Genomic DNA, 27886 nt, shown 5'->3' on the forward strand with positions numbered 1-27886 from the left:
TATAATATAATCCAGAATTAGGAAAATCTCACATCATAGAGAAGAAACAGTCCGTTGACAGGTACTTACCATCAGAAGATCAGTAGTCAGTAAGGTGGTCATTGGGAACTAAGAACTCTTCACCAATTCACCCCAGCAACCAACAGCTTCCACATGCGCTATGGATTCCAAGGCAATTCTGTTTCTACTATCATATCCTGAAAACCAAATTTCTTTGGTTTTCGACTTGCCGATATTCCGTCTTCATCATCCGAACTACAACATTTCACACCAGGTGGATATCCCCGCAGCAGCCCCACCGCAAGCATGCTCGTCAGCATTGGGGGTATAAGCTTCGGAAAGCATAATAGCCGACTGAATGAAGAGCAATTCATGAAGAGAAAGGGGTGCAGGTAGTGCAGACACCTCGAAAACATTACCTGCTCCATATTCTGTTTCCCCGCTTCCCCCTCGTCCCTGACTACCAGACTGACTCTGCGATTGTGACTATGGCAGCTCCACAAGTACAACATCAAGGGCTTCAGGCACTCTTTACAGGTGTCCGAAGGGATTTCGACGATGTCGTAGTTGACCAATTTCGCGGAATCAAGTATGCCAAAATACCGGCGCGGTTCGAGCGTGCTCAGCCTGTGGAAAGCTTCAACGGGGGCGTCGTTGATGCTACGAAATATGGGTATGTCTTGTGTCTGAGTTCGGGGAAGCTATTTTCATTCTCCATTGGCATATGATTCGTATATTAAATCTGATGTTCAAACAGGCCAAAATGTCCGCAGGTTCATGTAGACGTGCGCCATTTGTTGCGCATCCCCGAGGATTTCGAGATCGAGCCCGAAGCTGAGGATGAGTTTGAATGCCTAAATCTGGACATTACCCGTCCTCCTCTATCTGCCACTAATGGCCCTCTTCCTGTTCTCGTCTGGATATATGGTACGATGGCAGATTTGCAAGGATACCAAGCCAAAGCATTGGCTGTGCTAACAGCAGTGCCTTAGGCGGTTCTCAAGTTGTTACATTCTGTTCTGCTCAGTCGAAAATCTGCGGTAAGACATGTGAATTGCTACGTTTTTTCCATGCTGATTCCTGAGTACGCATAGACCCGACCCGGATCGTTGCTGAGTCTATCAAGGAGGGCCAGCCGTTTCTTTTCGTCTCTTTCAACTACCGTCTCAATATCTTTAGTTTTGGCGACGGAAAGGAGAAGAACCTCGCGATAAAAGACCAAAGTTTGGCCATTGACTGGGTTCGGAAGAACATCGTGGAATTTGGGGGTGATCCAGTGGGTGATCCAACGCTGCTTAAGAACACCTGATGCTAACGTCTTTTCTCACTCCAGCATAATATCACCCTTGCTGGAGAGAGCGCAGGAGCGGTTTATGTCCATGCGCATCTGATTACCGGCCCTCCTGTCCAAAGAGCTGTTCTGGCATCCGGGTCGCTATACCTCTCTTCGCCGTTGCCGGCCGAAAGAGGAAGCGCGCTCATCAACACACTCGAAAGCAAGGTGCAGGAGTTGGGACAGAAGTCGCTTCGTCATTCGTCTGTTGAGTGTCTAATTCGCGCATTGCAGGAGTGCAATGTGAATACGATGTGGATACAGGAGGATTCCGAATTCCAGGATTGGGAGAACAAGCCCGAACAAGTCGAGGAACTCATGATTGGTGATACTGAATATGAGGTATGTTCTCTATCCTTCTCCTATTACACTGTCCCTCGCCTAGTCTGACTTCTATAGTCTGTCATTTGGAGAAACGGAATCGAGACCTTCGACGGAGCATCAATTGCTGCGGCTTTCGAGACCGACAAGAACTATGGCATAAAACTGCGCAAGATGTACCAGGTCGTCCATGACCGTCCTACTGCCTGCAAACTGGGCGCTCTAGATTTCGTCAACGACGCCCGATACACCCTCCCTGTTGAGCTGGTCGCCGACAAGCTCAAAGCTGCGAACAAACATGTTTTCAGATACGTGGTTGACCAACCAAACCCATGGCAGTCTTCCAGCCGGTCTCACCACGCAGTCGACCTCTTGTTTCTTTTTGGAGGACTGGATCTCTCTTTCAACCCCGCTGCAAATGAAGTGGGCCAAGAGATGCGGAAGCGTTGGATACGGTTCGTCAATGGCATGTCCCCATGGTCTGAAGACCGACGATTTGCCTATGGGCCCTTGGGAGAGAGTATGGAGATTACCGAGGCGCAGTTTGCGTCTCGGCGAAGAGTAGAGCACCTCAAGGTGCTGCGAGAGGCTGGCATCGCAGCTTACCTCCCAATAGTTTTTGCGTTAACAGCAGGCAGAATCAGCCTGCTGAATTGATACGGGTCCTTGAGGTAAGGCACACAGCCTAAATTCAAGAAGTTCGAGATCTGCAAGGATCATGCTCCATAAGAAGGTCGAGAAGTAGATAGACCAAGTAGAGACTAAGGTTGGGGTAAATCCAACTGCGCACAGCCATTCTTGTATGCAAAACCGCAGATGATCTGTTATAGACTGAGCGTTGTCGGCTGACCTTCTCTTCCCCCTCGGAATCCTCCTTCCTCGGCAATTCCCACACCAACTCAATCCCGACTATGAACAACTGTTCTTGACAAAAGGATCATCTCTCCACGTTACTCACAGCTTACTCATGTGGGGTTTGGCAAACCATGCGATCAAAGCAGAATGATGACGGACATCGCTCCGTCCTTGATTGATTGATTGAAGCTCCACTCTACTTGGCTTCGGCAACGCAAGGCCTCTCCAACATGCCGATTTGTATGAACTTTGAGTCAGATCTGCCCTCAATCGGGCTGACGTCGTCACCATTAGAAACCAAAAGGATCACTCGCGTATTCCTTCGTGCTCGAACATTCGGATGAGAACGTGTCCGACAAATCATAAGGTTTACTCTATATTCAGCCGTTAGTCGACCCCTCAGGATGGAAAGGGTATTTGAGGCTTCGTGTTTCCCCTCGAAATTGATCACTATTGGAGCAATTGAAGATTGAGCTTCTCTGAACTCAGTACTTGATCGTTTACTACCGAACTGCGAGCATGGCCTCTACCGGCGCCCTATCTGATCCCGAGGAGTATCAGAAGATATTCCATTGGGCAGAAACTCAAAAGGACGGTACCATTCCTTCTTTCAGCACGAGACGGAATGATCCCTACCAGGTACGCTCTCATTATATTTGTTCGTGTCTTCGTGATAGCTGACTCCTACAGTATCAAGCAGGCTTTGGCAACTCGTATGTATAGTGCGCAACTACATTCACGACCCAATCTGCTGATGTAGACATATCTATAGATTTGTCTCCGAAGCTGTTCCTGGTACCATTCCACAGGGCCAGAACAGTCCTCGTAATGTGAGATTCGGCCTGTATGCTGAGCAGATCACCGCGACTGCTTTTGTCGCTCCACGGCATTGCAACAAGAAGGCATGGTTGTACCGTGCTCGTCCGGCGGTTGCCCACCAGGGATTTGTACGTTGACGCCATTTGGAGCGTTGGACCCGGGCTGATGATGCTACAGACCGATCTTCCTGACAACAAAGACACAGAGTCGAATTTCCTGCCGATAAATCCTCGAGTGCGTGTCTCTCCAACTCAGTTAGCATGGCATCCATTTGAGATTCCGACTGGGGAGGAGGTAGACTTTGTCTCCGGTCTCAAGACTGTAGCAGGATCAGGAGACCCAACCCTTCGTGAGGGCCTCGCTACCCATGTCTATACGGCCAATACCAGCATGAAGAAAAAAGCCTTTGTGAGTTCTGATGGTGAATTCCTCATCATTCCTCAGCAGGGTGCCCTGGACATTCAAACCGAATTTGGTCCCTTGTTTGTTCAGCCCGGAGAAATCGTGGTCATCCAGCGTGGTATTCGCTTCCGCGTTGAGCTTCCTGACGGCCCTTCTCGAGGGTATATCCTCGAAGTTTGGGGATCTTACTTTGAGCTACCCGAACTGGGACCGCTCGGAGCAAATGGTTTGGCTAACGCTCGAGATTTCCTTACTCCCCATGCCAAGTATGAGATTTCACAGGAACCCTGGGAGGTTATTTACAAGCTTGGAGGGAAATTCTTCAAGAGCACGCAGAATCACAGTCCTTTTGATGTTGTTGCCTGGCATGGTAACTACGTATGTTGATTCCTCATGGTCTACTATACAAGGCGAAGCTAACCCTATATCAATAGGTCCCATACAAGTATGACCTGACAAAGTTCATCAATGTCGGCTCTATCTCCGTAGATCATATCGATCCATCCATTTTCTGTGTACTCACAGTCAAATCTCGCGACCTCACGGCGCCTTTGGCCGATTTCCTCATCTTCTCTCCCCGCTGGGATGTAGCGTCTCGTAAGTGGTTCTTATCCACAAAGAATATGCCGTGGCCATGCTAACAAATCTAGACACTTACCGACCACCTTACTATCACCGCAATGCTGCCTCCGAACTGATGGGCCTGATCTATGGTGAATATGGTGGCCGCTCGGACGCCTTCAGCCCCGGGAGCATTTCGTTTGAGTGTGGAAGTGAGTAGCCGTCGCGATATTTGTTTGCTTGCATAAGGTGCTAACTGTGTGGTCAGTGGTCCCTCATGGTGTAGCGTACGAGCAATTCAAAGCTGCCACGGAGAACCAACCACCTGTTATGCAGATTTCACCGGCATCGATCGCGTTCATGTTCGAGTCCAGTCGCCCATTCACAATTACAGACTATGCCTGGAACAGCGAGAAGAGGCACGAGCACGAGCCCAAGATGTGGGATGATCTGGTGGACAACTTCTCCAAATATGCCAAAGAGGTTGAAGAGATTCTGGCAAAGAAGGCGCAAGGACTGCGAGTTTAGGTGTATATCAAATCGCTCGTTAGCTCTCTACCTGTACCTAAAGTCTTGACTCGCAGTCTTTTACGCAAACGCGTGCTTCGTGAAATGATAATGCTATGTATTCGGACCTGCTACTTCTTCCTAGCAACCGACGTAATTACTTTTCTCTTTTTACCAAAAAACCCTAGTGAGGATTAACTGAAAATGTCCTTCAGAGGCGCTTGCTACGCTAGATGGATTGCTTTTAGGGTTTCTGGATCGGACGTTGCGTGAACTTGCGCTCGTCTCCAACTACATCTCAATATCGTATAAGCTTGCAACTCCCGACAGGTAGTATATTGAAACGAACTTCCATTACGATGACACATGGCCAGCTGCGTTGTTTGAACGCAGCAGCAAGATGCAGCGCATCGAAGCGATGACTTCAAAAAGATGTCAACATGCGATCATTCCTACAAATGCGTCACCCCATCCCCGTTCCTCTCAATGTACCTAGCATACTGATATCTATTCATCTGCAGTGCCTAAATCCGTAGCGAGATGGATCCAGCCCCCCGATACAACTTCAAAGACATCAACGTCCATGACCTCGAAGCAGCCACCCTCTTCGAGGTCAGGGGCTACGTGGCCGTCGTCACAGGAGCAGGCAACGGCGTTGGCCTCATGGCCGCTCAGACACTAGCAGCAAACGGCGCTCGAGTCTACATCATCGGTACGAGGGAGGAGATCCTCGACACGATTGGGGAGAAATATTCCTTCAACGGGCAGATCACGCCGTGCGTCCTGTCCCATGCCATCCCATCCTCCACCGTCCCTACTGACGAGGTTATACTGACTCCCAGACTCCCCGGAGATACTTCCACTACAGACGGAATCCGCGGCATCGCAGCGGAACTCACCAAAGCCGAATCAAAAGGGATCAACATCCTCATCAACAGCGCAGGCGTCACCAGCGAGCCCCGCGCGAAAGGCACATCCTCCGACACCGACTTCACAGACCCAGACGCCGTCTCGAGATGGATGACCCGCGACGGGGCGGACGCATGGCGCATCGCCTACGCCGGCAACGTCTGGTCGCACCATTTCCTCACAGCCGCGCTGCTGCCGCTGCTTGTGAAGGGGGCGAAAGCGGCACCGGGCCATTCGAGCGTGGTGCTGAATGTGGCGAGTGTGGCAGGGGTGACGAAGACGCATTCTCAGGGCCAGTTTGCCTATTCGTCGAGCAAGGCGGCCCTGATACACCTGACGAGGGAGTGGGCGCATACTTTTATGCCGTTGGGGGTTCGTGTGAATTGTATTGCGCCGGGCGTGTTCCCGAATGAGATCAGTATAGGCAGGTTTGATGAGGATCGGAGGTCTAGGCAGGAGGAAGAGTTAGGGAAGAAATTTCCGGCCGGTGAGTCTTGCTTTATTGCAGTCGGTGCTTGTGCTTTGCGGACTCGAGTGAGCTGATATTTAGTGCATAGGCCGCGTTGGACGGGAATCCGATATTGGCAGTGTCGTCCTTTACCTCTGCAGTAAGGCCGGGACCTATGTTAACGGACAAATCGTCAACGTGGATGGAGGTGAGTATCATTTCGTTCCTTCCATTCGGATCAGCTAAAACCCTACAGGTTTGCTTTTGAAATCTCCAGGAGCTATGTGAAACATGGCAGACGAGGTCCTCTGAGATACCTATTACCCGACACTGATCGCAAATAGAGCGCCATGAATTAATGGTCAGACACTAGAGGGCTTGCGAACGTCTTTTATTTTCATAATTGGTATCAACACGGCCTGAAATAAGGACATACAATTATTGTGACAAGTGGATCCTTTCGTATGCTCCCAGCATCCCAGTAGCCCTCTCGAAGGGTCATAAGAAGCTCAACTTGTCAGTAGTGATGAAAAAAAGTCTGTCTATTGGAACCACATCACAGGAAATAATCAGGTGTACGTCTCGAGACCATCGGTTCTCCCGCACGTGGGCAAGGATCGAATTGTAAGCTTTGAGAAACAGTTAGTACAGATGAACCAAGATCGGACATTTGCTTTCAATGGAACATACAATGTGTATTTCAGATGCTCGTCAATTTCCATGATTGCGGCCTGGTTACCACAGCGGTAACAATAATTGGGGGCTGAGAACGGCACGTTAGTGGTGGGTACAGACACGAGCGGAAAAAGGGGCCGTACCCGAAAAAATGGTGACCACATTTCTATCCTGCGACCAATTGTAGCCCTCCATAACCAATTGATGTGCTCGTGCAACAAGAGTCAAGCCGTTGTTGTGATTAAATGCTTCCGAGATATCTTGCCCAAAGGTGTAACCAGCACCACGGGGAGAGATACCCCAGCCGCATCGGTCGTCGGGATCACTCCAGAGCAGATCACACATGGGTCCCTCATGAGGAACTTCCTGGATCCGATCCAGAGAGCGAATGTTGTCCAGAGTATCGATGGAGGGACTCAGACCGCCGTGCAGGCAGAAGATCTGGTTCTCGATGAGAGCGGTGAGAGGAAGGTAGTCGAAAAGATCGGTAAAGTATTTCCAGACATTGGCATTGCCGTATTTGCGCAAGCACTCGTCATAAAACCCATACACTTGTGTGATCTGGCGGGACTCGTGATTTCCTCGGAGGATGGTGATTCGCTGGGGGTAACGGATTTTGAGGCAGACAAGGAGTGTGACAGTCTCTACAGAGTAGTAGCCACGGTCGACGTAGTCACCTGGAAACGCAAGTCTATTATGAGTCACGGAGCAAGGAGACAAAAAGGATGAATCAAGGGTGAAATATCACATACCCATGAAGAGGTAGTTTGTGTCAGGATTAGGACCTCCAATGCGGAAAAGTTCCATTAGGTCGTGGAATTGACCATGTATATCACCACAGACAGTCACGGGGCATTTCTGAGAGATTCAAGTCAACATCTCGGGCGATCCGCATTAATGACACGGCAAGAACAGGCCGAGGGAAGCACATACGACTGGCTGCACATTTGACTCTTCCTGCAACACTTCTCTAGCCTGCAACGCGCAAACCTCGATTAGATTTCATTGCCATAATGATGTCGGAGGCAACACGTATCAGGAAAAACGCACTCGATCACAGAGTCTCCGAACATCATCTTCCGCTAGTTGCTTGCAAGCCATCAGGTTTTCAATCCACCCATCGAGCGTAGGTATAGACCCAGGGTCGGTTGTTGGCGAAAGGTGATGAGGCTCCGGTGACCGCGCCGGATCAATTTCCATGTTATTTTCCATTGTGGTGGGCGACAACAAGCTCAGGACAACTGCAAATGTGGAGGAGGGGCGGGAGACTGGAGGGGACGGTCTCGTGAGGCTGACCAGGGATTTTCTCGGTTGTGATGATGCAAGAATCCCCAAAACAAAGGAGATATAATTGAATAAGAACAATATAAACTTCAACGGGCGAGAAAAAATTCGGATGCAGTGGGATAGATGAGAGACGAAAGTTGGGAGAAAAGCGACCTGGTTAGTGTTGGTGTAGAAGAGGGATTGCTTTGCTGTGCCGTGCTGTGCTGGACAGACGCCAGGAGGTGCCGGCATGCGCCACACTTTGGCTCGTCCAAGCCACACCCTCTCTCCACGATCCCCAGGAACTCGACTCCTGACCGAGTTTTGGCTTCCTTGACGCCAAGAAGGGCGATTACATTGATACTATGGTGTGTTAGTTGGATTACTCGCGAATTGTAGATGCTCTGTTTATAGATTAATTTCATTATGCATTCTGTCGTCAATCTAGCAGGAGTACTACCCGAGCCCGTATTGTGTGCTCTTGTCAGCTACAAATGGCTTAACTACTGCTTAGCCGCGCGCCTAAATGATGTCACCGCCAAATCCTCCAAAGCCTCCTCCAAACGGACCACGTCCTCGCCCGGATGGCGCACCTCCCGGACCTACAGGATCATATCGAGATCCAGGGGGCGCTTGCGGATCATAACCATCGTCTCGGCGACCACCGAACAAGGGGTCGTCAAATGTTGGGTGCATTCCGCCACCACCTCCCCCTCCAAGACCAGGGCCGACGCCTCCTCGAATAGGATCATTCGGACCGAGACCGGCAGGATACAAATCTCTATCGCCAATACTCAATGGATTACGGCCACCATTCCCCTGGGGATATCCTCGAGGAGGTCTGTAGATCTCATATTCGTCTTCAAATCCTGGGGGAGCAAAATCGCCTGGGGGCGCCGGTCGACGAGGACCTGCCGCCAGGGGATCATCAAATGGATAAGGACGTGCAGGCTGAGGTAGTGTATCATCCCTTAAGGGATCATATCGAGGTGGCCTTTCTTGTTGCCTTTCTCGTAGGGCTTGAGTGGTGTCTTCGTATCCTTCCTTGTACAAACCAGGAGCTAGCTTCAGAATCACGTTCATTTTAAACAGCCCAATCAAGTCATTCAGCCGCGCTTCGGAAATGAACACATCCCTCAGGGTCTTTGCCAGGTCATCTGCGGATGTAATAGGAAAGGCGGACTCGGAAATGTAGTCCTTGACTGGCAGATCAAATGAAGAGGTTTTGTCATCGCCTAGGGCCAAGGCAAGGACAACGGCATTATTCCCCAACCGACCGATCTTCAGCAAGAACTGCATAGAGGATTGTGAATGGGCATATCGAAAAGAATATGTATCGTTAGCACTCCACTCTGCGGGTAAGGTCTGGTCTTCAGTCGAGCTTTCTGCTTACGAACGAGTACGTCAGCTATATGCGTCCAATGATACGACAATGAAGGTTATGCCACAAATAAATCTCTCGCAGACCTATAGTGTGCTCCTCTCCCAATCCGAGAAGCCTGAAGTCGACTGCCTTCATACATGCATGACCGATGAGCGCAATAGCCTCGTAGGGTGTCTTGAGGCTAAGCTGACCCTCATTGTCTTTCCGAAGAGCGCTCGCAGCGTGGGCTAATACATTGTCAGAGTTGAGCGTGTTCATGCTTCCGGTCATTTTCTCAGCTGTGAGAATCAAAGTATCAATGGAAAATATGTTTGTCTTACACAAAGGTAGGACTGGTATATTTAGTAGTGGCGAAGTACTGATGTAGGCATCAGCTCGCTGCGTCAATAGTGGCCGGAGCGACAAACGGACCGAAGATACGACAAGGCTGACAGCTTGACAAGTACTAACTAATTCGACCAATATTGCAAACACCCCACATTCACGTGCAAAATGATAAGAAGAAGCTCTACCATAGCCTGACGCCTTACCCAATGTTGCCTAGCTTGATATGTGTCCTCCAAGTGCTTACGGAGCAGCATGAACTGACCGCAAAGATCTGAATATGTCGCTGGAAATCTTCAAGACCTACAAGCATTTGAATATCTGCTTGAAGATAAGTGTCGAAACTTGGTGGCAGCTATCGATTTCAGCCGAACATCGTGGTTGTATTGTCGATCCTGAACAAGTCTCTGAAATTGGGACAAGGTGGTAAATATATAAAATGCCAACACCTTGATTGCTCATTCTATGTTTGTAGAAAGCTCTTTCAATCGAACATGATAGGCGGTATAATTGTCGTCTCACTACCGCCTTTTCAGATTACTTTTCCTTGACACCTCCTCGCCTTATTCAATGAGAGTCAGGAGTCGCACCTTCTGAAGAGCCTCCGCCGCCTACGGAATGCCACGAGCTGGTTTGTCACCATCTATTCATCTTATGCCGTGCAACCATAGCCAACCACTTCTGATGTTAGGTACCGCTGCAGGCCCCGCATGCAAGACATGCCGGGAAAAGTGCCGCAAGTGTGACCGCGGTAGACCTAAGTGTCAACGTTGCATCTCAAAAGGCTTAGAATGCGGCGGGTACCCCGACCTGTACCGGTTTTGCGGAATCGCTAGTCGGGGAAGGTGGAAAGGCGCAAGAGTGCCGACTCCAAGGAACACCAGAGCTAAATCTACCGTTGCTGAGTCGCAGCAAATCTCTACTACCGCAACACCGGACTCGGATACGCCTGGACGGACAGAGGACGTCGCAACGCAACCGTCTTCTAAGAAGCCTAGCAGAAGCGCAACAGAATTGCCAGACGATATCCCAAAGATACTGAATCTCACCCAGACAGAGATGTTATTATCGCATTGTAAGCTCTTATTGGCTGGATTTTGGAGGGCAAAAACACTGACGCCAGAGTGGTACAGATGAAAGCTTCATATGCCCGCATCAAATTGCTGAGATAGGTGGTACTAGCAGTAATCCTTATCGAGCCTATATACTCCCGTTGGCGCGGAAACAAATTGGCTTGTTATATGCCATACTTGGGCTCTCGGCCTCTCATCTTGGCAAACTTACAGGAAATATGTCTCTATACGAGGAGGCTGCAGTTGAGTATCGGCTGAGAGCCATACGTGCTCTCAGCGAGGAAATCAGGAAGAGTCAGGGACCTAATTTCCTGCATGAGGACGAGCAAGATGCTGTTCTCGCCATAATCCAGATTCTGCTTCTACACGATGTAAGTCATGGTGAAAAGCGCGTTGCTAGCCTCTTCAGAAGTCTTCTGACCAAGCTTAAAGATTGCTGAGACGGGTATCTCTACCCATGGTATACACATTACCGGGGCAATGTCAGTGTGCAAACAGCTACTATTGGCGGATGGGTTGAATAGTCGGCGACGACGAGCGGTTTTCTTCCTGGGAAATTTGGCCTGGTATTTGCAATCAGCGCTGATCTAGCACCTCAGCTCCCTGACTAATCAAATTCTGTTCAGGCTTGACATCATTCGTGCCTTTGCTGGTCCTGAACGGTTGTGCTTCTCTCAGGACATTCGCGAAACCGTCGCTAGTGCCACCGATGAAATGTTCGAGCTAGTCAACGGATGTCCCAGGGAGATATTCCTGGTTATTGGAGCGGCCCTGGAAAAAGCAAAGGAATACAATCTCGGTTGGTTATCGTGGGACGAGTATCAAGTTGCTTTGCAATCAGCAAAGCACAAGCTCTACTCGTTCGACAGGACAGCTAGAACATACCCCAGCTCTGATCCTCGGTGGATGTCCACAGCGGAGGCGTTTCAGTATGCTTGCATTCTACGCATCCTTCGTTTGTTAGACCCATTACAGCAACCCCGAAGCAATGAGATACAGGAGTGCGTGGCGAGGATTTTAGACGCTACAGCGAGAATTCCCTCCGACTGTTGCCTCCTGGAGCTTCTTGTTTTCCCCCTGTTCATGGGTGGGTCGGATGCGCTTTCTCCTCACTCCCAATACTATGTCATCGCGCGCTTGAATGAGATTGAGCGAAGGTCCGAGTTCCGCAATCCGGTACCTCGAGAATTGTTGGAGAAGGTCTGGGCTGCGAGGGCTGCGCAAGCCCCTGGCGATGATCAAAACATCTCCTGGACCACCTTCGTAAGCGACCTACTGACTCTCAGTTCCCTTCCATTCCACAGACCTCTGACTGATTACAGACTCATTCGCCCGAATTGACACAGCAGCATGATTATCTGATTATATGACAAGGATGGTATGATTTCACTCAACCGTCCAAGAATTAATGGACGCTCTTTTGATGGCTAATGCCTATGAAGGACAGAAATTGCTTTCTGGAACATGTTTTGGGAATTTCGAGAGTGGCCACCCTTCAATTTTTGCGGCTTCATTTGCGCTTGCTCCCGCAGTTGCCAAAGCAAAGCCAATAGACTTGCAACTATCAACAGCTCCCGCTCGTTATCTTCCGACCCTGCTTGGTCTGGAAGAAGAAGCACACCTTCGCTAAAATCTTTTGGTAACCACACGTTGATTCCGATATGATGGTAGATTGCTAGAATTTTCGACTCTCGCACATTGTCTTCCGACAGTGCGCCGTCAGACACCTCTGACGCCGCACCGATTTCAACTAATGTGTATCGACGCAGACTATCTTCCTTGGGACGGACCTGCCATTGGACTATTCGCTTGTTGTTGTTGTTCTTCCCTGGTAGCAGGAACGTGAAATAAGGATGGGGGATGCGATATTTTCCTCGAATACTCGGTTGTATCGGGAAGGAGGCTTCCATGAGTGTGCAACACGCGTCAGTTCCTTTCTGACTGCTGCCGACAGCGATTAGACATCTGTCATGAGGCGGCCCACGCGTCAACCTATTCATCTCAGCAGTCAACATTACATCGAACGGTGGAGTCATTGCAAACAGCCTAGATGAATACATACGCATGCGCTATTGCCTCGCCATCCTCGAACAACGATCTCCGCTGCACTTGCAATCGGGCAGGCGCGTCGTCTGTCGCGCTTCTGTCCAGGTTGACATGATAGGCCACTTCGCAGTTCATCCCATCGTCTCGCGGCTTCTCCATCATACTCAATTGAACAGTGTACTGGCTGCTGTTGAGGACGCATCCCTTGACAGCATTGCGATACTGCTCCGCGACATCGTACAGAGGGAGGTGCACTGTTGCTGAATTGTGACGAGGAATATAAAGAACTCGTGTGAAATCATGGGGCGGGTTTTGCGGTCGACGACCAAGCAAGGAATCGTAATATGCTGCACCCGAGACTTGTAGCAGTTCCATTTTGTCCACTGTAGGAAGCAGAATATACTATTGAAATGCGCATATCCCATACAGATCAAGGGTGCTCCTTGGTGCTTAAGAATCACATTCCATTCCCAACCCCACCAGAGTTGCATCCGCAGGGGCCCTCGAAGCTCGACACTCCGGCGGTACGTCAGTATGTCACATGGACAGTCAAAAAGCAATACACCTCATTCTTTCGATTCCAAAGCATATCCTCGCCTGTCGCCAAGACACGCCAACGGTGTCTCAATAGGTAAGTCATTGATTAGAGTCCTGCGGCTAAGCATAAGCTCTTTACTCAAGCTGGCGGAAATTACTTGCCGAGTGGCAGCGTTTTGCTCCAGTGCTCCACAAAATCTCGGGATCGAAGCCTCAGGCCCACCCCGGAATTGAATGACCTTCCTGATCAGGCAGTATCACCAACTCGCACTTTGGCAATAAGTATATACAAAACGGACGCCTCACGCCCGACAGACGAGTCATATTGATATGACTCACATCTTTCTCGGTCGCTCCGAGCGGCGGTTTATCCCTCAGTAGAGTCTACTTTCAGATACTTTTAGATCATCTGGCCCTCATGAAATGTCCAATACGAACTGACCCACGCATTGGCTATATTTGAAGGCTATTGGTTCACGGAAACTTTACCATGACTTTTCAAAATAATGGTGGATTTGTTGCTGGATTCCTCGTCTTGTTGGCAAGCATGGGTCCTGTGTCTCAGGTCAAGGAGCAGGAGAAAGAAAGACAAGAAGCGCTGCAGTATCTGGTTGATTGCAGGTCGAGTTTGACTGGTATAGGAGCTCAGTATCTAGAAAGAGGCAACGCTATCCGAGAACAAGAATAAGATGTATAATTACACATAGAATGAACGATAGAAGGCCAGACGGTGTAGGGCACATCTACAGCACCGCCTTGGGGAATTTCTTCATGGCCTGTCTCACGCCGAGATCAGCCAGGATCTCTTCCGTGCCACCGAGAATAGCATCGAACTTGTATGTCCGGTGGAACATCTCGATAACCTTGCCCATCCCGCTCTGGGTTATTCCACGACCGCCAAAGATATTCGTGGCGTGGTCCGCAATCTCCTGCGCGCACCGGGTAGAGTGAGACTTGAGGAGGCCGATAGGACCGCCGAGGTGAGCGGCTTGCTGAGCATAGGTCATATTGCACATCTGGTAAGCGATGGATTCCAACCAGGCCTGGTTGGATTCGCAGAGAGAGATCATTCGAGCGAGTCTAGCAACAACGGTTAGCAACATATATTTCGGAAGATTGTCAAGTGTGGAAGGAAACGTACTTTTGACGCATGACAGGCTGCTCGATGAGCTTCTTTCCGAAGACGATGCGCTGGTTGCACCATTTCATGCACTCTTCGGTGACGGTCATGCACATGCGAATGACGGCGCAGACCATGGTGAAGCGCTCGTGGTTGAAATTGCTCATGATCACGATAAAACCCTTGTGTTCCTCGCCCAGCAGGTTCTCGACGGGGACCTTGACATTCTCGAATTGAACGAATGCCGTGGCAGCCGCGGTGGAGTAAGAGGTCTTGATTTGCTTGGTCTCGACACCTTCGCCGCGAGGAATCAGGAGCACAGAGAAGCCCTTTTCGGTCCGGCAGCCGGTGACAAAGTAGTCAGCAAACATGCCGTTGGTGATCCATTTCCTAAACATCGTTTGGTTAGCATGGAAAGTGGTGTCTTATCCAGCGGACAACCCTACTTGGTGCCATTGACAATGTAGTGCTTTCCATCTGGTGTCTTCTTCGCCGTCGTCTTGAGACCGGCCACATCACTACCAGCAAATGCCTCGGTGATAGCCAAGCACATCTTCTTGCGCCCCGACAGAACTTCCTCGGTGACCTTCTCGCGCAGAGGAGCATTGCGCAGCCACTGCTGGACAGCCGTCAACGAAATGACCATCCCGGCCATGTTTCCATCCTGGAAGCCTGCAAAACGTCAGCCCGTCGCCCTGCACCTCTTTGGAGAATTACCCACCTCTCGCGTTACTCCGAACCATCTCCTGCGCAACAATCATATCATGCAGATAATCAAACTCCTTCCCATCCACCACACCGCCCAACAACTTCCGTCCATGCAAATGCTTCCCAGGCCCCAACCGCATAGCCAACACATTCGCCTCGGCCATCTTATCAATCAACTTCTGGCTAATATACGTCCCATCCCTCTCCTTCTCCTGCGCCTCAGGCGTCACATACCGATCCGTAAACTCCCGCATCGCCCGCTGCAACCGCCGATGACTCTCCTTGTAGTAGGGACTCTTGAACTCCGGCCGCAGCCAGAGCGGCTCCGCATAGGGAACGGTGCTCAGACTGCCCGGCTCGGGCGAGATGACCTCGGGAGCCTCGCCCTCGATGGTGCCGATGCAGAGCTGGTCGCGGTACTTGTCGATGACCTCTTGTCGGTGGAGATTGTAGAAGTCTGTTGTCGCGTCTTGGCCGGCGACTTGGGCGAGGACGACGCTGCCGCCTGGGTGGGCGTCCAGGAAGTCAGTCAGGTCATAGACGCGGTGGTCGATGATGCACCAGAGGGAGTCCTCGGTGTTGTGCTTCGCGACCTCGGCGCGGGTGAAGGTCTTGGACATGGTGAGGGAGTAGGGTCTATGGAGGATTGAGATGGTCGGCGCTAGGTGTAGAAGTAAGGATCAACCAGAGAATATCACGTCAATACTAGTCTAGGATCTGATTTGAGAAAGGTTTGCAAGAATATTATAGATAGATACTGGGGGATGCGAGAGACTACCAATCATGCGGGGACGATTAGTTATTTTCCTGTGATAGCCGTGAGCCGAGGATGTTACCCTTTTGGGAAGTCTGGGACACAAGGCCAGCCTCTTGGCATATTGGCAGACATGAACCGCGGAGATCAGTGATCAAATGGTCCGTTTACAAAGAACGGTCTTTTCTAACTGCTTGATGATTATTCTATCACGCTCGGGTTAAAGTACACTGTCAGAACGCTGTTCACGCCATAATCTATCATGTGCTGGGTATACATCACGTATGTTATATACATCGGAGACTTGTACATCGTGATCCAAGAATATAGAGTAACTTCATGCCTTTGGGTCAGAATGCCTTTCTGGAGTCATTCTGCATGTCTTTCATAGCCTGTTGTACCAACAACACACTGACATCCTTCATATCATTTCCCACACGCCAACTGCCCAACACAACCCCCTGCTCCGCTAGGAGGTCGTTAGCCCGCTCCCAACGCCGTCGCCACAGCTCCTCTCTCTTATTAGGTAGTGGAGGAGGGGGAACAGATGACGAGTCTGATTGATTGTTCACAGGATTGGTGCTGGAGCGACTCAGCGATGGGATCGAAGCTCTCGACCGCAGTGAAGTAGCTGGCGACGCAGACCAATTGAGACGTTCAGACGCGAATTGATACGCGGCAGCAGCGGCCGAAGCTGGGTATGACTGTATTTTTTGCGATGCTGGCCGGTTAACGGGGCTATCCGAAGTCACAGTCGAAATCCCCGTATTTGTACGCCGCGGTGGTGGAGGCGGAGGGGCTTGCTTGGGACGCGCCGACTTTGTCGCGTCAGATGGTTGATCGACCGCGCCATTGCCGTCAGAAGTCTTGGGACGGAACGGTAACTGCTTTGTCGCCGCTGGGAGGGAGTTAGTGACCGACTGGACTGCATTCAGGACGCCGCCAGCGTAACTTGTACTCTGCGCCGATGCTTTAGGGGAGCTCGAAGATTCCTCTTGATCTGTTGCGATTTGACGGCGAGGGGGTACTGGAGGGACAGGCTTGCGCCGGATGAGATCCTCAATTTGTGAAGAAGCCCCATTTTCTGTCGACTCCGAATTCGTTGTCGCAGCTCGAAGAGAGGAGGGTTTGCTCGGCTTCATGGGCGGCATACGGAAGTTTGCGGGCTTGGGCGTATCTGCCGATAAGCTTTTCTCCTCCTGTTCGTCCCGTAGATCGATCAGGTCGCCGTTATCAATACTAACGGCATCTGTAGATGGCCCTGGGGATTCACGCGGCCGACGAGGTGGCAACGCGGGCCGCTTTGCTATCGCATCCGAGTCATCGACAAGTTGAGGAGTACTGTGACTTCGAGCAGGGACGCCTTCTAGATGATCGACAGACTTATCAAAAAAGTCCTTACGGTCTGACGTGGTGACATCACGAATGAAGATGCCCAGAATTCTGCCAGGATTCGCCAGGACAATATCAGTATAGACCTCGAGATCTGCCTCTCCACTATCGCCGACCAGGATGAACTTGCGTTCAGGAAAATCCCGCAGGATTTGTTCCAGAGAGCCTCTCTTTCTTTCTGCGGTAGGCTCAAAAATTCCCTGCAGCATGCCGCTGTACTGCTTCAGGTGGAAGGACCCTGGAGGAAGTCCAACCAGTTTGAAATAACGTTCCAACAACGGGTAGAGTTGCCATGGTGCGTTAGAGACGTAGTGAATCTCTACACCCATCTTGGCTAACTCGTTGTACCAATCAGTGACACCATCCACTGTGAGGTCGGCCAGTTCGCGGACAAATGTGTTCCGAAATATCTCCTTCGCGCCGTTTGTGATGGCAGAATGCTTCACAGTGTCGTCAATGTCACTGATCAAGCTGACACCTGTTGGCTCGATGATTTGGATCTCTTTTGTAGCGGACAGTTCCTCTGAGGCCAACACGCGGATGTGAGTTGGTACAAACGACAGTGTTGCACGGAGATTGAAGTGGCCCGATTCGTCTGTCATGATGTTTCTCGATTGGCTTTGCTCGTCGTTGTAGAAGAAGACAGTCACAGGCATTGCCGCCCTGGGATTTGTAAGAAAGGGGCGCAGTCTCTCCATGAGATGCGCATTCGCAACTGTCAGCTCATCTTTGCTCAACTGCGAGAGTTGCGTGGTCTTCTCAGAAGAAGCACTTGAACTGCGATCAGCGGAAGCACTGCCCTTCCACACAGGATCTGCGCTCTTCTCCGCGTTATTGATGATAGACTGCATCTCTTGATCAACCATTTCCTCCTCGCTAGCCCCGCTCGTTTTCGTAGAAGTTCCAACCGCTACAGTCGCGTTACCATCATCAGCCGATGTAGTGTTAGGAGCAGGTATGCCGCTCAACTTCCTGGCCAGAGCAATCAGCAAGCGATGTTTCCGGGTCATCGGCCCGCGGTGAGGTGCGTAGACCCAGCCTCGCACATCGACAGCCACAACTGCATGCTCGTCCTCGTATTGTGTCCACTCGGACGCGGGCTCTGGATCGTCCGACACACCGCGGTACTCATCAATCGTCGAAGTCGAATCGCGCCGCTGGCGGGCCTGAACCTCCGGCCGTTTTCCCTTCACAAGTCTCCTCGCATAGCTTGGGAACAGAACCATCTCCTCATTTCCAGACCGCGTGATTTCCACATCGGAAAATGCACCAGGGGTATTGTAGTAATCCTCATTGTAATCACGCTGGTTATTCCTCTGTGCCGCCCATTGCGCCGTGTATGTCTGCCGTAGCTCATTAGCCGCCTTCAGATATTCGTAGACCTTCTTGCGCCGCCCGCCACCCCCGGCGCCCCACGATGTAGACGCGGACGACTCGTACTGGGACATCGAGGATCTCGCAGCTGCATCCGGGGCTTGTCCTGCTGCTCGCAGACCTCTCACGCGCGGGACAAGCTGCGACCCTCCAACAGAGCCAGCACCCAGTCGCCTGGGTGGTCCCCTCCGCCCAAGAAGCAGAAGCTCAAGTATACCCTTCTTGCCCGAGATCCGTCTACGTGCCCGTCTTGCTTGCTGCTGAACGATGGCGCGATAGACCCTTGCTTGTGCTCGGTGGCGGAAAGCGGGGATAGTTTCGTGCCGAAGACCCCAAAGGCGCAGCTGAGCGCGGCGGGTGGCGTGAGGGCCGATGAGGAGACGAAAGAAACGAAGAAGCCGCCCTGGCCTGGTCTGTCGGTCTCGATTCGAGGGACGAAGGAGCGAGGGGAGAAACCGAAAGAGGGGCTGGCGCCGGAACTGGGAAGTCGGCGGGGGCGCTAGCCAACGACTGCGAGGATAGATTTTGGGAGCCAGGGTCGATATGGAAGGAATCTAGTTCGAGTTGGATTCGGAAGAAACAAGCAGAGCTTGATACTATCAACGTCAAGGTCGTAGAAAAACCAGGTGATCCCGATTGATGAGCTTCGTAGGCGGCAAGGTTGTCCGAGATCTGTGCTTAGGTGTCGCCGGATCAGAGATTCTGTGGGCTGTGATTCCCGAGTAGACGTGATCAAGGATCAAGTGAACATGGCGAACAGATGCTGATCTAATGGTGACAGGAACTGAGACAGAGTCAACAGAGTCAACGGGGATGCAGAAAATGAGACTAGATAGATAGTCCAGAAGCCGTCAAGCCTCTTTGTGAGTTCAAGTTGTGGAGAAGCGGAACAGGACCCGGCGGCATCATTTCATCATCGCCCGCAGATGCACCACTAACGACTTACAAGAGACGGAAAATGATGGAATCGAATGAAGCCCCTGAAAAATACTGCTATTAATAGATCCTTGTCAAAATATCCTTATCATTTCCCTTGGAGAGTGACTTTCACATATGCAATAATAATACATTGTATGAGACTGAAAGTGATTTAATGATACAGAAGACTGGCTCAGCAGCCATTGAGGACAATGTCCCATCAGAAATATAAAGCAAATCCTTTCATGCAGAGTCGCTCTCCTCGGCGTAATTGACCTTCTTCGCAGTCGTTGCGCGTCGGCTACGGCGAGTATTGGCAGTCTCAGTACCAGAAAGAATGGGCGGTTCCGCCAGATCTAAACCCTCGATATCAGAGACCGACGGGGTAGAGGGTGGAGTCGGTGAAGCTTTCCTTTTCCTGCTTGTCTGTTTTTTCACACTTGCAGTGCGTTTGGGTGGACGAGAAGTCTTAGGCTTGGGAGTCGCTGGCCCATCATCTTCCTCATCAGCATCCTCGTCCTTTATTTGTGACGAGTCTTCATTTGCCTTTGCCTTCTTCTTCGATGCATTCAATTTTGCCGGACTCTGCCGTGCTTTGACACGAATGATCTTCTTCGGCCGAAGCCACTCTTCCATACCTGGTGGCCAATAGACTCTTCTTTCCGGGCCTCCCATGCCTACTTCTTCCTCGGGAACAGTAGGAGCAAGAGGGACCTGAGCTTCGAGGTCAACGAACCCTCCGTTCTTCTTGGTTTGGCGAGGGGGCTTGAAAGGTCTGTTCTCATCGGTTCGCGTGTAAGGCAATACATCATTGAAAAGGTGGTGGCCAGGCAGCTTAAACCGCCTCATCAATTCAAAAACGGCTTGCTCCTTGTCCTTGGCCTCGATCATTAAATCCATGGTCGGGTCGCAAGGTGGAAGCGTGGACACTCGATCGCTGTGCTTTCGCCGCTGCCGATTCGTGATGGCGGAGGGAATAGGTTCCGAATAGTGCATTTTCTGCGTGATGTTCTTACGTGTCCAAGTTGCCTTGATCCGGTCGAAAAGATCCATGATATCCAAAGTACCCTCGCGCACTTGGCTGGAATCGAAGACGATGTTGTGGTGATGAAAGTCGAGGACAAGCGGTATATTCAGCTCCTCACAAATGGGCAGTAAATCATGCACTGACCAGCTTACATCGTCATTCTCCAGAACGAGCCGATTCTTGATATCCTGGGAAAGACCTTTGTAATTCTCCCGGAACCGATCCAGTGTGGCCTCTTTATCGCCGAATACACCCCCCATGTGGAGAATCATGACAGCGTCGCGATCTTGCTGCGGAGGCAACTTGAGGAGTTGCAACATCTCTGAGTGATATTCTAGATCGCGGATCGAGCTTTCAATGACTTCCAGCCTGGGCGAGCCAAGCTGAGTAAACTGGCCAGGATGTACGGACACTCGATGACCGAGTTCGGCAACCACGCGGCCAACCTCAGCGAGGACCTCTGATGCAAATGAGGCAAGTTTATAGCCATACTCTTTATGGCTGGCGAAAGGAAACATCTCACTGCTCAGCCGCATGAATTTGATGCCGTATTTGTCATTCCAGCGCAGGAGCTTAATCAGATCTCGCGCATTGGCCAGTCCCAGAGACTCAACGTAAGCCTGTCCGCGGGCAACATCAGGCGTCCGATCCCGATCAGGGCGGTTCTTGGTCGGATGAGGCGGCTGCGAGGGATCCGCAAGTGGGTGTCGGTTTTCAAGAATGGACGCGATGCGACAGGTCCGAGAGCAAAACACTGGCGGGTTCGCGTTCCGTAGATATGTATTCAAACAAGCCTACACACCATAAGTAACACAACTACAGAGGGGCCAGCATCCGAAAGAATGCGCGAATCAACCTGACTTACATAGCCTAATCGGCCTCTCCAGGGGAGCGGAAGGTAGCTACTATTCACAGGTGGGGGACGCGAGAGAGCATCCTGAAGCTCCTCTGCTTCAACAGGAACTTCGTCATCTGATTCAGGGTCTGAAGGAACATCCTGAGATGGCTCGTCGTTTGACTTGGTTGCTTCTGGGACAATCCCGATCCGGAGGGTGTCGTCCGGCGCAACAGCACTGGCTGGCATGCTAACAGATTCCGAAGACCGCGACAATCCTCTCGAAGGCAGGTATGGAGGAAAAGTTGGCGTGGTCAACAGTTTAAACGATCGACCAGCCGAGGAATGTGTCGCAATCACGCCGGAAACGCGTCCATAAGAGCGAACAGAAACTAAGGAACGTCCACGGCTCTGAGCTAGAGAATAAGAAAGACTTTGGCTCGCCACGGAAGCTGATTGAGTTATCCACCGTGACGAGGAGACGTGGCGAATCGAAGCTTGCGGTGGGCCAAATTCCAGGCCACGGGAACCTGCGGCATGTTGGAAGAGAAGAGCATGAGCTAATATCCTCTGCTGCTGCGAAATAGTAGGCCGCAGCAACATCCAGCAAAACCTGCTGTTGAACAGGTTGGAGTTGCTGACGAGTTGAGTTCTAACTGTGATGACGGATCATTTTCTCTCTGCGATCGATGATCGATGATCCTTAGTCGTTAATCGTTTGATCGATCGGGGTCTGGCGGCAGAAATGAGGGAAGAAGCCAAGGAACCGAGGAAAACAAAAAGATATGTGTAAATGCAAACAGCAGCAGCAAATGAGTGGTCAGGATTACCTATCCAGAGGACGCGTCTGCTTGATCAGTACTACGTTAGGGGGCTGGAGCTGATGGTCAATTTAAGCCTTTCAGGGGCGCATGTTTGCTTCTCGGGTCCTTAGGAATAGGAGACTAGTCACTGCCAAGCTCTGTATAGTACGGAGTAGGTACATAGTATCTCCAACTTCCCGCAGCCATCAACCGTGACTTTCTTCTGCCTCTCTATTCCATCACAAGTCGTCCTTTTCCTCGTGGAAGCCAGTTCATATCACATCATCTAAACTCCATTCATCCAGAATCTTCAAATCCTGTCCCGAAAAACAAGGTGGTGGTCAACGACAAATTGTCGTCATGGAAGGTCCTCACTCTCTCCATATACAACCACCAGGCGATCATCTCTGCCGGCAAAATACCGCACGCGGATTATGGGGTCTGACTTGGATACTGCCTCGTTGGACTTGACAAGGTCCGTGCTAAGTATCAAGGCCATAGCGACCACGATGCTTACTGGTGAACAGTCCGTTGAACCTCCAGCATTCCTTCATTCCTCAAAACAGAGTGATTAGCTGTCACTCGTGGACGCCATAGTGGATCCGACAATGGCATCCAGCGTTCATTCTTGGTGATTATAATCCGAAACCAAATGCCATGGAGTCGTACAGAGTTACATACCAGCTCATGTCTTGACTGACTTAAAAGGCTGCTCAGCAACCAGCAAAACAAAATGTGAGGCTGTCTTTCCGGTTGCTGAGCAGGAGAGTCTAGTTCGTTTGCCCCCTTTTTCTTCACCTCTTTGCGAGCTTTGTTCCTTACAGCTCCGTGTCTGGCAATCGTGGTTGTCTGAAGATTAATAGGTGAGTTTCCTTGTTCCTTGTCTAGCTTGTATGAGCCGATGACACTGAGAGAACCCTTTACTTGTTCTTGTGTCTCTCGTGCAAACGCCTGGGACACGACTATTATTGTTGACCGGACATTATTAACTCTACAAATACAGAGTCGCCTTGAATTATCTTCCTTTCAAACAGAGATATTCGTAGGGTTGCTCTCGCAATGAAGGGCCTGTTCGTGGCTTCGGCCCTTTTGGCATCATGTGTCTCCGGACATATGCAGATGTCGAAGCCGTATCCCATTCGGAGCCCGCTGAATCCGGACGCGGATGGCCAAAAAGATTACTCCTACACGAACCCCCTGTCAACAGATGGATCTGATTACCCGTGCAAGGGATATGCCAATGATCCCTTTGAGTCTGTTGCTGACTATAAGCCCGGCCAAGCGTACGAACTTGAACTACAAGGCAGCGCGACCCACGGCGGAGGTTCCTGCCAGATTGCTCTCTCATATGACAAGGGCAAGACCTTCAAAGTTATCCATTCAATGCTCGGGGGGTGTCCTCTCACCTCCAAGTATAACTTTCAAATTCCCTCGGACGCCCCGTCTGGCGAGGCCCTCCTAGCCTGGTCGTGGTTCAACAAGATCGGAAACCGCGAGATGTACATGAACTGTGCTATGGTCACCATCAAGGGTGGCTCTCAGGCCCGTCAGCACGCTCGCGACCTGTCTCCTGCCTTCTCCCGCCGGGCTGGCGGCTTTGACAGCCTTCCACCCTTGTTCCAGGCCAACATCAACGGACCCGGCAAGTGTAAGACAGTGGAAGGCCAGGAAGTTAACTTTCCTCTCCCCGGACCTTCCGTCGAGGGCTCCTTGAGTGGCAAGGGATACCAGTGCGAGAGCGATGCGCCTTTCCTGCGCAGTGACTCGAGCAGCAACAGTCCCAAGGCCTCTTCGTCCGATCAAGCCGTTGCCTCCACTGCTACATCTTCAAGTGCCCAATCTCCAGCCACATCTCAATCTAAGGCTACATCTTCAAGTTCCCATTCTCTGGCCTCTCCTTCGAGTTCCCATCATGTGGTCAAACCGTCAAGTTCGCAGTCTCCCGCGACACCTTCAAGCTCCCATTCTGTGGCTACGCCCTCGGCGAGACCCACTCGACTCCACGCACCCCTTCGCGAAAGGCCCAAGCCTTCACAGCCCTCCAGTCCTGAGTTCATGTACGACCCTCAGCCCCAGTCTCAATCCACCCCAGAGTCTGGTTACATGCCTGAGAGTCAATCTAGCCCTGAGTTCGCGTACAACCCACAGTCTGCATCTCAATCTATCCCACAGTCTGGGTATAAGCCTCAGTCTGCGTCCCAGTCCACAGGGAATTCCGGGTATAAGCCTGAGAGTCAATCCTCCCCGGAGTTTGGGTACAACCCTCAGCCTGCATCCCAGGCTGCCCCACAGTCTGGCTACAGCCCTCAGTCGTCATCTCAAGCCAGCCCGCAATCAGGTTATAAGCCTCAGTCCTCGTCTCAAGCAAGCCCGCAGTTAGGGTATCAGCCCCAGCCCCAGTCTCAATCCACCCCAGAGTCTGGTTACATGCCTGAGAGTCAATCTAACCTTGAGTCTGGTTACAACCCGCAGTCTGAATCCCAATCTATCCCACAGTCTGGATATATGCCTCAGTCTGCGTCCCAATCAACCCCAGAGTTTGGGTACAGCCCTCAATCATCCTCATCCCAAGCCACCCCGCAGACTGGGTATCAGCCTGAGAGTCAATTCAACCAAGACTCTGGGTACAAGCCTCAGTCATCCCAGTCTGGTCAATCTGCCCCAGGCTCTGGGTATAAGCCTCAGTCTGCTCAGTCCGCCGCTCAGTCTGGGTATCAACCTGAGAGTCAATTCAACCAAGACTCTGGGTACAGCCCTCAGTCCGCATCTCAAGCAGCCCCAGAGTCTGGGTACAAGCCTCAGCCGGCGTCTCAAGCCGCCACGAACTCTGGATATAAGGCTCAGTCTGTTCAATCCGCTCCGGAAGCTGGGTACAAGCCTCAGTCTTCCCAGTCCGCCGCCCAGTCTGGGTACAACCCTCAGTCCGCATCTCAAGCAGCCCCAGAGTCTGGGTATAAGCCCCAGTCATCCCAGTCTGGTCAATCTGCCCCAGACTCTGGGTACAACCCTCAGTCCGCATCTCAAGCAGCCCCAGAGTCTGGGTATAAGCCTCAGTCATCCCAGTCTGGTCAATCTGCCCCAGACTCTGGATACAAGCCCCAGTCTGCTCAGTCCGCTGCTGAGTCTGGATACAAGCCTCAGTCATCCCAGTCTGGTCAATCTGCCCCAGACTCTGGATACAAGCCTCAGTCATCCCAGTCTGGTCAATCTGCCCCAGACTCTGGATACCAGCCCCAGTCTGCTCAGTCCGCTGCTGAGTCTGGATACAAGCCTCAGTCATCCCAGTCTGGTCAATCTGCCCCAGAGTCTGGGTACAAGCCCCAGTCATCCCAGTCTGGTCAATCTGCCCCAGACTCTGGATACCAGCCCCAGTCTGCTCAGTCCGCTGCTGAGTCTGGATACAAGCCTCAGTCATCCCAGTCTGGTCAATCTGCCCCAGAGTCTGGGTACAAGCCCCAGTCATCCCAGTCTGGTCAATCTGCCCCAGACTCTGGGTACAACCCTCAGTCCGCATCTCAAGCAGCCCCAGAGTCTGGGTATAAGCCCCAGTCATCCCAGTCTGGTCAATCTGCCCCAGACTCTGGGTACAACCCTCAGTCCGCATCTCAGTCCGCCGCCCAGTCTGGATACAAGCCTCAGTCGTCCCAGTCTGGTCAATCTGCCCCTGACTCTGGATACCAGCCCCAGTCTGCTCAGTCCGCTGCTGAGTCTGGATACAAGCCTCAGTCGTCCCAGTCTGGTCAATCTGCCCCTGACTCTGGATACCAGCCCCAGTCTGCTCAGTCCGCTGCTGAGTCTGGATACAAGCCTCAAACTGAGTCTCAGGCCAAGCCCCAGTTTGGGTATAAGCCTGAGCCAGAGTCTGCACCCAAACCCAAGCCGAAGGACAACCCCGAACCTGAGCATGCCCCTGAGCCAAAGCCTTCCGAGGCTGCGCCTGCGCAAGGATTCCCAAAGACTTGCGAACACGGCGAGATCCTGTGCGGGGCCGATGGTCAGACATGGGCGAAGTGCGACTGGGGCAAACCTGTTCAGATGGGACCTGTTGCCGCCGGTACGCGCTGCAGCCACGGTGTTATCGAGCGTACGTAGGGTTATCATAAGTCTTCCCCGTTCCTTTAATATTTGCAACGGCCTTCGACTTTTCGGTGTATGCACATACCATCCTTAATTCAACTTGTGTTCTCGTGGTTGCTATATGTGAGAGGTTGTTTCGGTTTTTGAGTTTCGGTCTTGTTATTCCTTGTGTACCTTCTGTCAAGGACCTTTAATTGATTAATTATTAATCTGCCCTGCGTTCGCTGCTCTAGGTAGATGGATGTAATATGATCCTAAAAATGTCAAATTATTATCTCAACCGTACCACTTCCACGGAGCAATTACAATACAGCAAAGTGTACATGAATTAGAAATGGTATCATCAACTAGCTCATACAATCATAGACCTAATCTCCTCCAGCAGAATTGAATTCCAACTCCACTCAGCAAACGAGGCTCGGTCAAATACATTATCCACGCATATAAGCGTGTTTTCGCGCATTCCAACGCAATGGAAAACCGATTGCACGGGAAAAATGACCATGATCAATAGTTGCCGGTATAGGCAGAGCCACCATAGCCATTAGCCGCAGCATTGTTGTTGCGCGAGAAGAAGCGACCACCGAAGACGCTGGGTTTCTCGGCGCTATCGCCCATTTCCACGTCGCGAGGGGTAGGGTGTCCAGGAAGCATGTCGTCTGCGCTGGCAGTTTCCGGGGTACGCTTGTTGCGGCGCCAGAAGCCACGGCGTTGGGTGCCGGTGCCGTAGGTGTACCCGTTTGCCGGGGAAGGGCCGAAACGCTTTTCGCGCTTGTGGTGGCGGGCGTAGAGGAATTGGAAGAGAATTGAGATCAAAAAGAGGAAACTGGTAGTTCATAGGTCAGCAATGGGCCTTTGATAAATTGGCTAGAGGGAAAGTGTCTGACTCACATTCCGATAATCGAGACTGCAAAAGTGACCTTTTCGAGCATGCATGCGTAGCCCAGCCGGACGCCAGATGCGCTGTCGACATTATCAGCGCCGGAGCCCACGGGAGTATTGACGTTCCCGGAGCAGGACTGGGTTCCGTCACGGGTCATCACGGCGATGGCAATCATCGCTCCGATGAAGCACACATCAAGCACGATGGCCAGGAAGGCGAAGAAGGCAAGCCCTCCCACGCAGCAGGTGAAGAGAGATCCGAGTAGTCCGTACAAAGTTGCTGCGCCGGAAAGTCCCTCAACGGCCTTCATCCATGTTGGAATGGGCTGGTTATGTTGGCTCTGGACAGCCAGGAAGTATGAGAAGATCCCCAGGATGACTGCGGCATCGAGAAATTGGAGCACTCGAATTGCTAAATTGAAAAAGCGGATAACGACGCCGCCGGCTCCCATATTGACTATTTCTCACTCGCGACTAGGCGAGAGGTCGTAAATAAACAGTTGACGGTAAGTATGGAATTCAACTGGGCGAGAGGT

General features: G+C 51.4%; 12 protein-coding genes across 12 annotated transcripts, besides 11 other annotated features; 5 read left to right on the forward strand and 7 right to left on the reverse strand.

Moving 5' to 3' along the window:
• Positions 1–488: 488 nt before the first annotated feature.
• Positions 489–2311, forward strand: NFIA_056570 (putative carboxylesterase; the record flags this gene model as incomplete). The annotated part of the gene is made up of 6 exons (XM_001258204.1): positions 489–673; positions 758–927; positions 993–1040; positions 1095–1276; positions 1334–1675; positions 1733–2311. The coding sequence occupies 6 exons, from the start codon at positions 489–491 to the stop codon at positions 2309–2311; spliced, it is 1506 nt and encodes a 501-aa protein (XP_001258205.1).
• A 717-nt stretch (positions 2312–3028) lies between these two features.
• On the forward strand, positions 3029–4819 carry NFIA_056580 (putative homogentisate 1,2-dioxygenase; the record flags this gene model as incomplete). The annotated part of the gene is made up of 7 exons (XM_001258205.1): positions 3029–3148; positions 3200–3222; positions 3282–3456; positions 3506–4108; positions 4165–4327; positions 4381–4503; positions 4560–4819. 7 exons carry the CDS (start codon positions 3029–3031, stop codon positions 4817–4819), a joined length of 1467 nt encoding a protein of 488 aa, XP_001258206.1.
• Positions 4820–5338: 519 nt separating this feature from the next.
• On the forward strand, positions 5339–6401 carry NFIA_056590 (SDR family NAD(P)-dependent oxidoreductase; the record flags this gene model as incomplete). The annotated part of the gene is made up of 2 exons (XM_001258206.1): positions 5339–6194; positions 6265–6401. 2 exons carry the CDS (start codon positions 5339–5341, stop codon positions 6399–6401), a joined length of 993 nt encoding a protein of 330 aa, XP_001258207.1.
• A 531-nt stretch (positions 6402–6932) lies between these two features.
• NFIA_056600 (serine/threonine-protein phosphatase) lies at positions 6933–8042 on the reverse strand (the record flags this gene model as incomplete). The annotated part of the gene is made up of 4 exons (XM_001258207.1): positions 6933–7507; positions 7583–7688; positions 7764–7805; positions 7881–8042. 4 exons carry the CDS (start codon positions 8040–8042, stop codon positions 6933–6935), a joined length of 885 nt encoding a protein of 294 aa, XP_001258208.1.
• Positions 8043–8618: 576 nt separating this feature from the next.
• On the reverse strand, positions 8619–9750 carry NFIA_056610 (proteasome inhibitor PI31 family protein; the record flags this gene model as incomplete). The annotated part of the gene is made up of 2 exons (XM_001258208.1): positions 8619–9481; positions 9564–9750. 2 exons carry the CDS (start codon positions 9748–9750, stop codon positions 8619–8621), a joined length of 1050 nt encoding a protein of 349 aa, XP_001258209.1.
• Positions 9751–11095: 1345 nt separating this feature from the next.
• Positions 11096–12247, forward strand: NFIA_056620 (uncharacterized protein; the record flags this gene model as incomplete). Its single annotated transcript, XM_001258209.1, has 4 exons — positions 11096–11248; positions 11310–11443; positions 11504–12140; positions 12200–12247. The coding sequence occupies 4 exons, from the start codon at positions 11096–11098 to the stop codon at positions 12245–12247; spliced, it is 972 nt and encodes a 323-aa protein (XP_001258210.1).
• A 57-nt stretch (positions 12248–12304) lies between these two features.
• Positions 12305–13298, reverse strand: NFIA_056630 (uncharacterized protein; the record flags this gene model as incomplete). The annotated part of the gene is made up of 2 exons (XM_001258210.1): positions 12305–12869; positions 12940–13298. The coding sequence occupies 2 exons, from the start codon at positions 13296–13298 to the stop codon at positions 12305–12307; spliced, it is 924 nt and encodes a 307-aa protein (XP_001258211.1).
• A 905-nt stretch (positions 13299–14203) lies between these two features.
• On the reverse strand, positions 14204–15908 carry NFIA_056640 (acyl-CoA dehydrogenase family protein; the record flags this gene model as incomplete). The annotated part of the gene is made up of 4 exons (XM_001258211.1): positions 14204–14540; positions 14602–14970; positions 15027–15252; positions 15302–15908. The coding sequence occupies 4 exons, from the start codon at positions 15906–15908 to the stop codon at positions 14204–14206; spliced, it is 1539 nt and encodes a 512-aa protein (XP_001258212.1).
• A 484-nt stretch (positions 15909–16392) lies between these two features.
• NFIA_056650 (phosphatidate phosphatase App1 family protein) lies at positions 16393–18882 on the reverse strand (the record flags this gene model as incomplete). The annotated part of the gene is made up of 1 exon (XM_001258212.1): positions 16393–18882. One exon carries the CDS (start codon positions 18880–18882, stop codon positions 16393–16395), a length of 2490 nt encoding a protein of 829 aa, XP_001258213.1.
• Positions 18883–19969: 1087 nt separating this feature from the next.
• On the reverse strand, positions 19970–21837 carry NFIA_056660 (UV-endonuclease UVE-1; the record flags this gene model as incomplete). The annotated part of the gene is made up of 2 exons (XM_001258213.1): positions 19970–21547; positions 21619–21837. 2 exons carry the CDS (start codon positions 21835–21837, stop codon positions 19970–19972), a joined length of 1797 nt encoding a protein of 598 aa, XP_001258214.1.
• A 1613-nt stretch (positions 21838–23450) lies between these two features.
• On the forward strand, positions 23451–26483 carry NFIA_056670 (putative extracellular protein; the record flags this gene model as incomplete). Its single annotated transcript, XM_001258214.1, has 1 exon — positions 23451–26483. The coding sequence occupies one exon, from the start codon at positions 23451–23453 to the stop codon at positions 26481–26483; it is 3033 nt and encodes a 1010-aa protein (XP_001258215.1).
• Positions 24708–24796: a microsatellite.
• Positions 25296–25581: a microsatellite.
• Positions 25327–25590: a microsatellite.
• Positions 25329–25494: a microsatellite.
• Positions 25419–25989: a microsatellite.
• Positions 25489–25629: a microsatellite.
• Positions 25554–26199: a microsatellite.
• Positions 25624–25764: a microsatellite.
• Positions 25759–25989: a microsatellite.
• Positions 26035–26118: a microsatellite.
• Positions 26074–26166: a microsatellite.
• Positions 26484–26975: 492 nt separating the features above from the next.
• NFIA_056680 (uncharacterized protein) lies at positions 26976–27802 on the reverse strand (the record flags this gene model as incomplete). The annotated part of the gene is made up of 2 exons (XM_001258215.1): positions 26976–27294; positions 27360–27802. The coding sequence occupies 2 exons, from the start codon at positions 27800–27802 to the stop codon at positions 26976–26978; spliced, it is 762 nt and encodes a 253-aa protein (XP_001258216.1).
• Between the last annotated feature and the right edge of the window lie 84 nt (positions 27803–27886).

The sequence above is a fragment of the Aspergillus fischeri genome, genomic scaffold (genome assembly GCF_000149645.3).
Source record: "Aspergillus fischeri NRRL 181 1099437636266 genomic scaffold, whole genome shotgun sequence".
NCBI lineage: Eukaryota > Fungi > Ascomycota > Eurotiomycetes > Eurotiales > Aspergillaceae > Aspergillus > Aspergillus fischeri.